The sequence below is a fragment of the Denticeps clupeoides genome, chromosome 3, assembly GCF_900700375.1.
Source record: "Denticeps clupeoides chromosome 3, fDenClu1.1, whole genome shotgun sequence".
Classification (NCBI taxonomy): domain Eukaryota; kingdom Metazoa; phylum Chordata; class Actinopteri; order Clupeiformes; family Denticipitidae; genus Denticeps; species Denticeps clupeoides.
Window position 1 is genome coordinate 23,320,757 of NC_041709.1, and position 14,967 is coordinate 23,335,723.

General features: G+C 45.5%; 1 protein-coding gene and 1 long non-coding RNA gene across 19 annotated transcripts in view; one reads left to right on the plus strand and one right to left on the minus strand.

The window, feature by feature from the left end:
* cacna1ab (calcium channel, voltage-dependent, P/Q type, alpha 1A subunit, b) overlaps window positions 1–2,565 on the minus strand; it is an 86,008-nt gene extending 83,443 nt beyond the window's left edge. For 8 of the 17 annotated variants that reach the window (XM_028971399.1, XM_028971398.1, XM_028971409.1 and 5 more), the window contains exon 1: window positions 1,293–2,563. In XM_028971399.1, the coding sequence (XP_028827232.1) occupies window positions 1,293–1,555 (263 nt within the window). In that variant the 5' untranslated portion in view covers window positions 1,556–2,563. Of the gene's footprint in view, window positions 1–1,292 lie in introns of all 17 variants that reach the window. The other 9 variants (XM_028971407.1, XM_028971396.1, XM_028971393.1 and 6 more) reach the window with 3 other exon arrangements.
* Window positions 2,163–10,659, plus strand: LOC114785318 (uncharacterized). 2 transcript variants are annotated; one of them, XR_003749045.1, is made up of 3 exons: window positions 2,163–2,590; window positions 3,812–3,918; window positions 10,489–10,659. It is a non-coding gene; the product is annotated as an uncharacterized LOC114785318 (long non-coding RNA). The 2 variants fall into 2 exon arrangements; XR_003749044.1 differs by lacking the exon at window positions 2,163–2,590 and adding an exon at window positions 2,807–2,934.
* The last annotated feature ends 4,308 nt before the right edge of the window (window positions 10,660–14,967 follow it).

Sequence of the window (14,967 nt, forward strand, 5' to 3'; positions counted from 1 at the left end):
GTGTGTGTGCGTGTGTGTGTGTCTTATCTCATATGTGTCTGTACTTGCTTATGATTGCACAGTGGAGCGTGAATGGCCCAAATGGCGATGTGTGTGCATGAATGCTCGCGTGCGTAGTGTGCGTTTGTGTTAGTGTTTGTGTGTGGCTGCCTTTGGCTGAGCTCAGCTTGTGGCTCCCCACAGACCAATGATCCTGCCAAACAGGTGTCACTGCTTGGGCTGTCTCTCTCTCTCACACACACGCGCACACACACACACACACACACACACACACACACTGGCACCCAAGCTGCCCCTCGGCGTGACTGATCCACCTCAGCATGCCACCGGTGAGACAGCGATCGGCATTTCCAAGCGGGAGCCGGGCCAGAGCAGAGGCTGGCTGTTCCCTATTCTGCCACGCCCACATGGTTACTGATACAGAACTCATCCATGTGGACTTACAGCTTCACAGAACCCAAAAACAGCATACCATCATCCTAAAGGATTTGCTGTGCATCACTGAAGTTCCTCCGTTTGGTTTCTGTATTGACACGGGGGCCAGCAAAGTGTCCCCAAAAATATCAGTTTGCTCACAGGATTCCAGAGCTCCCCCCCCTCCTCATCGCGCCGTTCGCAGTCACATGGAGGTTCACACGCTGAGCTGTGGAACATTTGCACGGCTCGCTGGGAAAACGCTGCCAAATCTCGCTCAGACTGGGTCTTATCCACACAGATGGGCGGAGGCGTGGCTGCTCCCGGGTCACCACTCACCAGCCACCAACTTCCACCAACTTCCTCTGTCTGGACACACCCGCAAGTCTGGGGGCTATGAACACGTGACTTTGGAGTAAAGGGGCGTCCACACGTCACGTCAGTCAACCGCATCCTGCGCTACCATTGGCCTCGACCGCATTTCCGTCTGTTGTCGCTACAAACCACAGACAACTCTCACGGCCAAACCAACGCCGAAGGATGAGTGAAATAATCGTCCGCTGTCGGATCATGTCCAGGGAGTTTCGTCTAATCGCTGGCCTTATTCAGCGGCCGCTGCATTCCTCTCCTTTTACCTCCATCTTCTAATTTGTTTCTCACATGCTGACATCAGCAATGCTGCCCCAACACACACACCCACACACACACACACACACACACACAGCAAATCCAGTCATGCAAATGAAACAACATGGTTTGACAATAATCTTAATAAGCAGGATAGGAATATTTAAGCGTTACAGAGAAGGCCACAGCTGCTTCCGCTGGACCAACGTGGGGTCCGGCGGGGACAGCGTGGCTACCTGAGGGGAGGATATGGCCACTCCGTGATCTTTTTGGCGTATTTCCGCACCAAGTTGTCCTCGCTGAAGAGGAAGAGGGAGCGGTTGACTGTCAGGCAGTTTTGCCGGACCGGGATGGGGTTGTACAGGGCCATGGTCCGGGCTCTCTGGGCCATCGACTGCTTGTACATCCTCTGCGCGCCCGGCGGGCCGCCCTGCCTGCTGCCGCCGCGGCCGGGGCCCCCCTGGCCGGGGCCCCCGCTGTACCTGGCCGGCACTTCGTCCCCAAAGCGGGCCATTCTGCAGACACCAAAGGCCGATCGTTACGAATCAGTGCAGGAGGAGGAGGAGGAGGAGGAGGAGTCGTCAGGGCGACCACACCACATTACAGCCCATCCGAACCCTTGGCTTCACCAGTCCGTCCGCCAGATGCACGTCCTCGGGTTTGTATTGGGATAAAAACGCATTCGTCATTAAATGTCAGGGGTTCGGTGTCTCCATGGTAAAGGGCGGGATCCTCGTGCTCATTAATACATTAGAGGCATCGACCATCAAACGGCAAATCGCGCTGATCGATAGTGTTCGTGTAGAAACAAGAATGATATATACTTCCCAATAATTTCCCCGATTATTATCAATGACGGTGTCTTCACGGGTGGAATGTGTGTTTGCGTCTGTGTGTGTGTGTGTGTGTGTGTGTGTGCGTGTGTTGGTGTAAGATCCGCAGTGTTGGGTAGGTATATCCTGCGCGCGCTCAGGCTGGGGCTCCCCCGAACCCCGACCCCCCCATGAGCAGATGTCCCGGTTTTTCACCTGAATAAAAAGAATTAGGCAGCGATCGTCATCATCTGTACTCCACAATCCCGGGCTGGGATCGGCGCGGGATGAAGGATCTCGTCATCATCATCGTCACGCTCGGAAGACGCAGGAAGCCGCGCGCTAGCTCGCATCGTCTCGGCCGCCGGGCAGGGCGCCCCCGCCCCGCATCGTGCCCCTGCGGCCCCGGAGAAGAGTCTACAGGAGGTTCAGCTGGAGCATCGCAGCACGGTGACGGGGCCGCTGGTTCTCCTTCAGATCTCCATCCGAGCGTCGCAGCGTGACGCGCGTCCCCGCGGCGATACGGCTACGCGCGCGTCAAAATCAATAACAACATCAAAAACAATATCAAAAACAGTCCGAACCGCACCGAAGACCGAGCCCGATCCTGTTTGACATCTTCTCCTGTTTTTGGAAGGGGGAGGTTCCGGGTCCGACTCGGCACTCAGAGCTCAGTGCGCGCAATCCCCGCACCTCCTCCGCCGGAAGAGGGAGTGTTCGTCCAGCCCACTGACCAAGTATGGACGTGTGTGCGTGTGTGTGTGTGCGGAGGGGAGGGGTGGGGGTCTGTGAATCAGGCGCAGGGACCCCGCTGCCGGTCCTAACGTTGGGGTCGCCGCCTGTTACGCGTGGAGGCGCCGCCGCTCTCCGCGGTGCTGAAGTCTGCGGCGCATTCGCAGGGGAGGAGACATCGGTCGCGTTCAGTCCTTCATCGCCGTCTTTCACCCGATTCACAATAATCACGCAAGTGTGTGTTCACAACCCTGCTGTGACCCCCTTCGCCCCCTCACCCCACCCTGGAAGGCGCTCCTTCCCAGGGTTCAGAAACAAATGTTGTTGTTCACCTGAACCCCACTGACAGGTGAAGATGCCCCACCCACTTTCAGATCTACACAGAGTAACATCGTGTGTGTGTACATAGGTGAATGAAGTATGTATTTTGCTGTGTTATATTGGGCATTAACATATGCTGTGTGTGTATGTGTGATGATGTCTGCATGTGGGTTATGTTGTTATTGTGTACTTTGTACAGTAAAGGCCAAAAGTTTGGACACACCTTCTCATTCAATGTGTTTTCTTTATTTTCATGACCATTTACATTGGTAGATTCTCACTGAAGTCATCAGAACTATGAATGAACACATGTGGAGTTATGTACTTAACAAAAAAAAGGTGAAATAACTGAAAACATGTTTTTTATTCTAGTTTCTTTGAAATAGCTGCCCTTTGTTCTGATTACTGCTTTGCACACTCTTGGCATTCTCTCAATGAGCTTCAAGAGGTTGTCACCTGAAATGCTTTTCCAACAGTCTTGAAGGAGTTCCCAGAGGTGTTTAGCACTTGTTGGCCCCTTTGCCTTCACTCTGCGGTCCAGCTCACCCCAAACCATCTCGATTGGGTTCAGGTCCGGTGACTGTGGAGGCCAGGTCTCCACTTTTTGTCAAGTACACAACTCCACATGTGTTCATTCATAGTTTTGATGCCTTCAGTGAGAATCTACCAATGTAAATGGTCATGAAAATAAAGAAAGCACATTGAATGAGAAGGTGTGTCCAAACTTTTGGCCTGTACTGTATGTATACATACATCGACTGTGTGTGTTGTATGTGTAAATGTGTAAATGCTGTAAATGTAAATGTATGTGTTTGTGTTATATTGTTAATTTATATGTACTGTGTGTATTTTATATTTATATTGTATATTTGTGTGCATTTGCACTGTATGTTGTCCCGCTCCAGGCCTCGGTGCTGCGGGAAGCTGGTCCTCCAGTCCCCTTCTGTCCCTACAGACGAGTTCCACCAGGTCCACCTGTCCTCTCACCAGACCCTCTTCAGGAAAATTCAGGGTCAGCAGATGGTGTTTTGATGGCGCATAGCATGATACACCACCAACCTGCCAAACTATCCTCTCCAGATCAAAGATTACAGGCTGCAAACACGTCACTCACGCGGCATCCAACTCACAGCACAGAACCGGCAGAACCCAAATCTCAATCAACACAATCCTGGACCCGCTCTATGCTCCGACTTTCTTGATTCTTGCGGGCTTCAAGCTATTTTGCTTGCAATAAATACAGCATTCTAATTACATACTGAGGGGTAAAACGTTCCTCCGCAAGAGGCACAAGGTGTTTACAGTAAACGTGCGGAGACGTGGGGTGAAGCTGCCCATAAGCGTGCGTGTTACGAGGAAAGAACGAGGGCAGCTATATATAAAGCAGAGCAGGCTAATGCGCAGGATTCATCATCAGCTGAGTGGGGCGCTGCCCTCTCTTAGACCAGGACTGGGTGCCAGCAGCAACATCCACAGAGGGCGTCTGGTAAGGCGAATGGGACCCACTTACCCAACCGCACTGCGCCACCGTCCCTGCACTTGCGCTGATCTGATTTGCTGACAGCACTGAAGGTAAAGCTGAGTTCATCTTAGCAAAGTGGAGGATTAGGGGTCAGAACCAAAGCCATTGCTGTATTCGTAAGTAATGATATGGTGTGAGATTTCTGTGCTTTTGCTGTGAAATAATTCTGTCTCTGGTCCAGCTGTTGTTGCTAAGCAACGTGATTCAAGCAGCAGTTACAGTTATGTTGTGTTGTAGTTATGTTCACCCCACAGTCATTCCAACTGTGAGAAAAGTTCAACTTTCCAAAGCCATTTATGCAAATATACAGTACAGGTGATGGCACACATACGTATACCATCATTTAAAAGAAAGAAAGAAACATGCAAGCTGTAGATGTAGGATTTGGTGTCAGTGCCTTGAAAACTGAAGACAAAAAAGCCTGACCCACAAGAATACTCAATTAATAAAATTTTTAAAAAGCTTGTGAGACTATCAAATTTATGCAAAAATACCCAATAATCACTGATTGGCCATAAATGACGATGTAAAAGTTGATATAAAAACATTTTCTTAATATTCTGATTATTTGCCAAGTCCAAATGAACATGACACATCAACAGAATTAAATCGTCCAATCAGATAGTGCATTCGCATTTTATTAATTTGTTAGGATAATATTAGCTCTGATATAGATGTGACGCTTTAGTTACTGTAAACCTTGTGAATGACTGTGATTGTGAAACAGTGATTGTATGGACGTTGTAGACGTGATAAGCTTTAGTTCTTTTTAGACCGTCAATGACTAAACAACTAAAGCTAGACGTTGTAGATATTATGAGCTTTAGGTCTTGTAGGCCATGTGAGAACAGTGATTGTACAGATGTTCTAAGCTGAGCTTATGTTCTTGTAAGCCATTTAAGAAAATGTATTGTATGGGTGTTAATGATGTGATGAGTTGAAGTTCATGAAAACCATATGAGGACAGTGATTGTATGGATCATCTAGACTTCAGAGCTTTAGTTCTTTTAAATTGTGTGAGAACGGTGAATGTACGGATGTTGTAGATGTGATGAGCTTTAGTTATTGTAAACTGTGTGAGGACAATGATTGGATGTTAAAGAAATCATATTGTTGTTAAGTGAAAGTGATGTGATTGTCATTGAGAAAAACAGCGAAATGTGTCCTCTGCTTTTAACCAATCACCCTTGGTGAGCAGTGGGCAGCAGTGTGTGGGAGCGGTGACAACTTGGCGGTTCAGGTTTCGAACCGGCAACCTTCGGCTTACAGGTCCGTTTCTTTAACGGGTAGGCCACCACTGGCCCCCGTTCTAGTAAACTGTGTGAGGACAGTGCTTTTATGGATTTTAAAGACATGATGAGCTTTATTTTTTGTGATTGTACAAATGTTATAGATGTGATGAGCTGAAGTTCCTGTGTACCGTATGAGAACAGTGACTGTACGGCTGTTTTGGACATGATGAGCGTTCCTTCTTGTAGACCCTGAGAGTGACTGTGTGGATGTTATATATGTTAAGAGCTTAGATCTTGTGGGCCATGTGAGAACAGTGGACTGCTGTGCACCTGTCTCCCTGAAGCCTTTTGCATGAGGCCGGGATGCAGCTTCTTGAGAACGGTCCAGAAAAAGGATTCTCAACTCAATGATTCATAAAGCTGAATAATTCATGCTCAGAATGCATATTAGGCTCTGCTCTCATTATTAAACTTTGATCTGTTTAACTCTCCATAGAACATCCCAGAATGTGTGTGTAGTGCATGTACGAAGGGCTTTTGCATTGGTGGAACGTTGGCATGACGGGTTCCACCACTCTTCATCTGTAAAGTGCACAGTTCGAGTGTGTAAGCACTTAATTGTCAAGTAAAAGCTCGGGGTAAAACACATACTTGTCATCACGGTGGCCTACATTAGAACCACGCTGCTGCACGCTGGATACTGAGAACTGTTCAATATTTCATGAGGAAAAGCATTTGGTGCTGGGATGCTGTTTCACTTCAAGATAATTCAACATTTGCTTTTCTAAAACCAACCATGCGACATGATGAATTTTAACCCTTTCCGATTAAGGCAGTCAACACACCAATCAACCACTGAGCTAAAGCTGGTGGTCGTGCGAAGAACATTGGATATAGGGTGCTGGCTTGCCTGGGGGGAAAGGCACTCACCTATGAACCAGAAGACCACCTTTGTGTTCCTGAGCAAGACACTTAACCCTGAGTGTCTTCGGAAGGACTGTCCCTGTAACTACGGATTGTTAGTTGCTCTGTATAAGGGTGTCTGATAAGTGGAAGTGTTTTTTGTCATTGTGATCAGAGTGCACAGTCATCATATTCAGCATAAATGGCATAAATTGAAATGTAAAGGTTGATAATCTGGTTTTGATGGTACCAGCAAGGAGTGGCGATAAGAGTCAGCAAAGTGGTCCAAGGTGGTCCAATTCTCAATGATTTATGTGAGGAGTAGATCTAGATAATGATCTAGTACAATACTAGATTAACTGTTATAATGCTCCAGAAGAAAGATGAAAACCTTAATGCTGGTCCTGGTAGGTGTCAAAAACACAAACAGTGCATCATAGTTTGGAGTGTTTAAGGCTGTTTAGCTGCAGACCAGTCAGGGCACCAGCACTGAATCTGTCACTCCTGACATTTCAACCCTGCTGTAAACAGTTTATTTACAATGCTCAATGCTAAAATATTAGGTGACAGATTACATCAAAAGAACCAGAACTAGACCATGAAGCAATGAAAGCTGCACAACAGGCTATGAGAAATACAGTGAAAGTGATTTCTAGTCTTTGTATTGTGTGCAAAAACACACCAGTGCCATGTTCAATTCAAATAAGCTTCATATAAGGAACTGCTCCTGTGGGTAAGAGGAGCTTAACATTGCCTTTGTGGGGCAGCAGTGGCGTATAGGTTAAGGAAGCGGCCCCGTAATCAGAAGGTTGCCGGTTCAAATCTCGGTCTGCCAAGGTGCCACTGAGATGCCACTGAGCAAAGCACCGTCCCGACACACTGCTCCCCGGGCGCCACATTTCATTGTGTCACCGTATGCTGTGCTGCAGGGTTTCATAATGACAATCATTTCAGTTTCAGTCAGTTAACAGTGGTGTGTTCAGCTCCCTATTGCTTCTTTATGGTGGCTGCCGGGTGCATCCCCGTACCTCTGGGGTTCTCATATTCCCCCTTTTTGGTGGGGCCTGCAATGGTTCCTGCGGTGTCTGTCCTGGGACTCGATCTCTAAATGCCTGTTGCCTGGACCGCCTACATGTCAACTTCATGTCCTGGGGGGCGGGGCTGTGGATTTCCACATACACTATTAACCTTGAATGGAGAAACCTTGTGGGCATGGGCACATTCACACAATCAGGTGCACAAACACGTACTCACAGACACACACTGTCTAGAGTACCGTCTGCTGAACATGTCTTATATTATTAGTACTGATAAATAATATTTAATATGCATTAAACAGATGTTGGTTGTGTTTTTTTGTTCTGCAGTTTCGTTTCTGTTTGTTTAAGCAGGTACTGAAGCAGATCAGTTGTGTTTCTCTCCCTTCTCTATTTTTCAATCTCCCTTTTTCTCTCTTACGGTCTTGTCATGTCATAGTTTAATTTTAAAAAGTGTTTCTGTATCTGTGGTGGATTTAGGCAATGTTCATGGTTGCCGTACAGGTTGTATAGCCCGAGGAACCCTGCTCAGAAGGGTGCAGCAACGGGTGGAGAGCAGGAGCTGGTGGAGGAGTAGAGCTGCAGGACGGGGGGAGTGACAGAGATGGAGACGGAGTGCTGGAAGACCAGATTCATTAGGAAATTGTTTTCTTGCGCTGCTTTTGCAGGAGTGTGTATTAATTGATGGTGAGTCAGGGAAGATCAGAAGGAGAAGAAGAGGCAGTGCTGGCCTCAGCTAATGACTCTCGGTGCTGCTGTGGAGTAAGCATTCTACAGAGAAGAACATCAGCACTTCGCCACGCGGGTGTGTGCTGAGCAGCAGACCAGCAGAATCCCTTCAAGAACAATTGTTTGTTTCCATCAAATTTAAAGATATGCCAGCGTATCGATAACACATCATTGGTAGAAAGTAATATATTGCTGTATCGATTTAGTGTCCCGTCGCCTTAATTTCCACAAATCATCTATTTCAGAATGCAGGCGCTTTTATTTTGAGAATGCACAGAAGTGAACTTTGTGAACTGCATGAAAAATGGAATTAAGGCAAACTTCCATATTATTCAATAATGATATGAATGTAAATCCAGAATACTTTAGGAATACATATAATATACAGTACAGGTCAATAAGTAAATAAGTCCACATTTGTTCATTCATAGTTTTGATGCCTTCAGTGAGAATCTACCAATGTAAATGGTCATGAAAATAAAGGAGTGAGCAGTGGACAGGCGCCCGGAGAGCAGTGTGTGGGGACGATGCTTTGCTCAGTGGCACCTTGGCAACCATCTGATTACGGGGCCACTTCCTTAGCCGCTAGGCCACCACTGCCCCATGTCAAGCTTTTCTGTCTTGGATATACTTTAGGTTAATTTTCACTGCATGATGCATAAACCCATAATGAGAGAAGAGCTGATTTTTGAAACACACACGTTCTTCCTCGTCACGATGCTTTGCCTGTGAACCCTGGAAGAAGAGTGAAATAGTGGGACGCTGACGTGTGTGCGAGCCTGAATGAATCGGTTCACAGGGAGGAGGGGCTGAGCGAGCGACACACTGATTAAAGGTAGTGTGTGATGGGGTGGGGTGGGGGGGTTTGGCAACGTCAGCCCATCGATTCCCCCATCCATCCAACCGGTGTGCTGAGCGCTGGCTTTTCTGCCTCCAGCAGCGAGCGGCAAATCTCATCTAATGATCCATCACTGACTGCCATTCAATTAGTGGGAAAACACTTGGCTCCATCCAGGGAAAGGGAGAGTGAGGAAGGAAAAAAAGTGAAAAAAGATGAAAATATGTGTGTGTGCGTGTGTGTGTGTGTGTGTGAGCGTGTGTGTGTGTGTGCGGGTGTGGTGGGATGGATAGATAGAGCACAAAATCAGATAAGTGAAATGATGGTCATTGTGATACACTGCAGCACAGCACACGGTGACACAATGAAATGTGTCCTCTGCATTTAACCATCACCCTTGGTTAGCAGTGTGGGGACGGTGCTTTGCTCAGTGGCTCCTGATTACGGGGCCACTTGCTTAACCACTAGGTCATCTATAGAGATAGATAGATAGATGCAGGAAGGGTTGAAGACAACTAGATCATAGATAAGGATAGGGGCTGAATGCCGGCCTGTCCCATTTTGCTGTACAGCAGGTGCTGATGGGAAACAGACTGCCCTAAATAAAGGTTCTGAGTGTGTGTGTGTGTGTGTGTGTGTGTGTGTGTGTACACACCTGTGTGGTCTCAAATGTGTTGATATTTTTGCATGTCTTAATACCTGAGTAATAGATTGTCAGTGCTAGGGTCACATATAAATCAAATAACATAATTCATAATACTTATAAAGTAACCATTACTGTAATGTTTGTGGGCCGGTATTTGTATTTGTCAAGGTGTGTGATGTGTATGATTTGCGTTTCATAATTAGTAAATAAGATGGCTTTTCTTTTTTGTGTTTGTGCCTGATAGGAGCAGTAAGTAGGCCAGGAGGCAGCGGTCAATGAGGCAGTGATAAAGTGACTGGTTAAACCCCTCGCTCTGATATTATCATAAATCTGCTTTTATGCCTTTCATAATCAATAACGGCACTGAGTCACCCGCTCCTGCTTTATGCATCCTGATGACTTCCTGCAATCTGTATCTGAGAATGTGTGTGTGTCTGTGTGTGTGTGTGTGTGTGTGTGTGAGAGAGAGAGAGAGAGAGAGAGCATGTTCTAAATGTGTACAAATGTAAAAAGCTGACAACAATGTTTAACATTGCATGGGTTGCAGTGTGGATGTGTGTTCATCTGGACGTGTGTGTATGTGTGTTTAGTCTAATGGAAAGCAACAGATGGAGTGTGAGATGTTGTTATTTTTATTAATATTTTAAAGCTAATGTGATTACTTTTCCTCTTCAGGTGTCTCTCTAAATCCATATGAAGACACCCTTCCTGAACAGAAGAACATGTTCATCAGTTAACTCCCCTCAGTCCACCCCTTGCTGCCGGGTGCTTCCCTCCCACCCTGTCGTACGAGACATGCACCATGAGTATGATGGGAAATTCTCTCATAAATGACGATGCAGCATCCCAAGCCAAACTGCTAATGATGATGACGATGCACCATCAATCGGCTGCAGAAAAATCACGAGAAAAACATACTGTGAACTTAAAATGGTGAATCATATAAAAAAAACAGAATGGTTTTAACAGGAATCATGCAATGCATTAAAAGGAAAGCGGATTCGGCCGGTCACTGTCACAGACTGATTCTTCATGCTACACATTGGAACATGAATCAATAGAAACAGACATGATTGATTCTACCTATGTGCGAAGCTGAGCTGCTTTGAAGACCGGTACTGATGTTGCATTGTGCTGTATCTGACAATGAAACTTTTCGTTGTGAATGAAAATGGGGGTAACATGGTGGAACCGGCCACGTGCTCGGCGTATCACGCTGCTGCTCTAATTGTATTAATCACTGAAAGACTGAAAGAGCTCTGCAAGCGTTGGCTCTTTGATGGCCAGTGTGATTGCTTAAAAGCCTTTGTCATTTAGCCCACAAAACCACGCTACTTAGTCCATCAAGTAAAACCAGAATGGTGCTTCTTGCCAGAGCACAATCAAATTGTCAAAGAAGAACGTGCTGATTCAGGCCAAGGTTTTTCTCCACGCTGCACTGGGACCTGAATGAGAAGCGAAAGTTAATCACATTATTGTGCTCAGTTAGAAGATGGCCTCATAAGTCACAGTTCATCAGAAAAATCAAGTCATCATTATTTGTGAAGTGCCTCACATGAACGACTTCCGGTGCTTGAAGCGCCCCAGTGACAAACTCTCCAAAAAAAAAAAAGAGGCCAAGACAGAAAGGACAACATTCTCTTCAGAACAGATGATGTCTAATGTCACAGGTCACCAGCTGAACACTCGATCTGGATCTGGACCCTTCATTCCAATCCAAGGTTTAAATGATTCTCCCATCATTTCCCATGATTCCGAGCAGCAATACGACTGTTCAGATCTAAAGATCTACAGAACAATTGTGTGATGGTCTTTCATAAAGCATCTTTCAGACATCTGGAATTGGTCTTCATGTAACCGTACCGAATGAGAAAACATATGAACAAAACTGTGAAAGTGAAGTGATTGTGAAACACTGCAGCACAGCACATGGTGACAAAACTAAATGTGTCCTCTGCTTTTAACCATCACCCTGAGTGAGCAGCGGGCAGCCATGACAGGCGCCCGGGGAGCAGTGTGTGGGAACGGTACTTTCCTCAGCGAAACCTCAGTGGCACCTTGGCTGATCGGGATTCGAACCAGCAACCTTCTGATTACGGGACCACTTCCTTAACCGCTAGGTCACCACTGCCCCAGTGAAACAAAATAAGAAGCTTCAGATGGAACAGAGAAGTAACATGAAGGAAGCATGATTTTAGATATATGACAGTAAGATTTCATTCTGCCCTAGTCCTCAGCAGGTATATGTTGCTGCTCATAAGGTTTGGTTGGACCTTTGGCGCTGACCACAGCACATTACTTTTCCCTAAACTGTTTCCCTAAACTTCTGCAACATCTCTCATGGGTTTTAAATTATCACCAAAAATTTTATGTTGAGGATGGGAGAGAGGAACCACTGTCCTATCCGCCAGTTCATCCAGAAGATTCTCCATGGGCTGGAGCTTGAACCACTTTGGTGTCTAATCCATGTGTGAAATGATGTCTGATGCTCCATCAACTATTCATTCATAGTAGAGCCTGATGAACCCTAGTATTTTCATCTTGAAAAAGTCCATTGGTGGACAAGTGTGATCATTCAGAATCTTCTAGTATCAACGGACCATTTAATTCCCACATGAAGACCAACTGAAGAACTCCACAGCACTGTACAGTAGGGACAATGCATGATGGTGCTTCCCTTCATACCCTGATGATCCCATCACTCTGGAACAGGTTTAATCTGGACTCATCAAACCACATGACCTTTCTTCTTTCAGTGTTTGTGCTTAGTAGCCAACTGAAGCCTGTATCGTGATCTTCAATAACCAGCGGCCTTCTAATGAGCTCAGAGCTGCTGAGTTCCAAAATTCAAATTGTTTATTGTGTGTGAAAATGTTTCATTCATCCACGTTTATTCATTTCAGTGTTTATTTAATTTGCTTGATCCAAGTATATAGTTTGAAAGTACTACATCAGATGAATTTCTGATTATTGTGACATAATTCATCATTACATTAATTAACCGATATAACTAGTATATTACAGTTTGAGAAAGGTGATCAGTGTACCGGAGCCTGAGGAAGTCGATGAGAGAACCTAGTTTTACAGAGAGAACAATTATCAGTGTGTGGTGTGTGAAAAGTGTAGCGTCTTAATGTGTGTGTGTGTGTACGTGTGTGTGTTTGATGAGGTTTAGTAGACTGAAGACTTGGCACAGTGGAAGAAATCAATGAAAGGTAAACATCCAAGAAAGATGGAGTGTGATAGCAGTGGAGAGAGGGGGGTGGGGTATCCCTGCAGTGTAACTGTGACCAGGCAACGCCACCCAGTGGCGAGGTAATGACACTAAACCTAGGACACAGAAAAACTGAAAGTGAAGTGATTGTCATTGTGACATGTGTCCTCTGAATTTAACCCGTCACCCTTGGTGAGCAGTGGGCAGCCATGACAGGCGCCCGGGGAGCAGTGTGTGAGGACGGTGCTTTGTTCCTTATTCATCAGAAATAACAACTATAATGACCAAATAGTTAAATAATTTTTGAAAAAATCTTTTATTGGGTTATTGTATGAAATGTACAACATTTTGAAAGATTTCTGATCTTATAAGGTGCGGGTCCCACTCCTTTTCCTGCAAGCCCAAGTGACAGAACCATTAGGATCAGTTAGTATCAGGGGGTCATGAACAATCTAATGATGCATGTTCAAATGAGTGACCATTGAAGGGCATTTTCTTGAGAGCCTGTGATTTATTACTCTGCTGTGCCTTCTAGTGGAGTTAGATGATATTGACACGTTCAACACATTTCTTAGGAGATCTTAACATCGGTGCAACTGATCAGTACTGGGTCCACATCCTGGAATCCTCTAGGCAACCACAACCCAGGGTCTTATACATTACTACATAGCATAAAACTGCAGAAGCTTGCTGCCTGAGCCTACTGTTCTACACACACAACTCAAATGATGTTACACACACACAACTTACAGACATGACACAGGAGGTCGAAGTGCTGAGGTAATTTCAGCTAGTGAAGGCATCACCACTTAAATCTCTATAGCATTGCTGCCATTGTAGTACGCCATGCTGATCCTTAATAATTGTATTTATTTATTAAACTATACTAATCATGATGATGAAGGAACCAAAAATCCCTAATAATGATCAGTGATTAATGCAAATGTTCTCACAAAGGTATTATAATACTACACTCAATACATACACACACACACACATACACACACAGTGATGAGTAATGAAGAGATGAGGAAAACCAGGAGAATCTCTGGCCTACCAAACAAGAACACCTGCCGCCCCTGGCCACCAGGGGGAAGCACAGGCATTATTTTTTACCATTAGTTTACCAGCAGAACTGCAGCAGGTTTATGAAGGAAAGGACAAGATAAGCAATAACACACAATTTAAAGAAATTAAAATAAAGATGCACATTGGCCTTCCGCTGCCACTCCACAGTGATCAATGAAAAGCCTGTTTTAAGTGAAATATACAGGGCCACAGGTAAGGGATGGTAAGTCTGGAGGACTTGTGGGCCCCAGCATTGTGGGTAGGTTCCACAAAAGCCCACTATTATTTAACCATCCATGTTAAATGGAAATATTTACAAACATATTCATTCTACATTTGTTTATATTCTATTTACTCAATCTAATTTTAGATTTAGTAACAATATTTGTGTAGCCAGACCAAACCTCCCCCTTCACCTTCCAGCACTTGGTACGACCCAATTTACATTACTGCGAAAGTTCCACTGCTTGTCAGTGGACAGATTGTCAGCAAGCATACCCAAGTCCGACTGTCAAAAAAATGAAAGATTGAAAGGAAAGAGAGAAGAAAGGGAGACAGACAAAAAGAAATGTCATAACACAGTCACTTTATAGCGAACATGCTAGCTAGAATATTTTATTCTCGAAGTTCGTTTCCATTGTCATTCATAAGAATAATATCCTGACCCGAAAACAAGTCCACAGTTGAAGATGAATACATTTGTCGTGTGGTCTCCACCTAGGTGTTAGGTCTCCACCCATCGTCAGCAGCATCAACTCATTGCTAGACACCTGGGCACAATTCTGGCACCTTTGGTTGGACACACAGAACATCACATTCCCAATTCAGAAGAGTTTGCCTCCAAGGTCAGGGAGCTGAAACTGGATACAGGT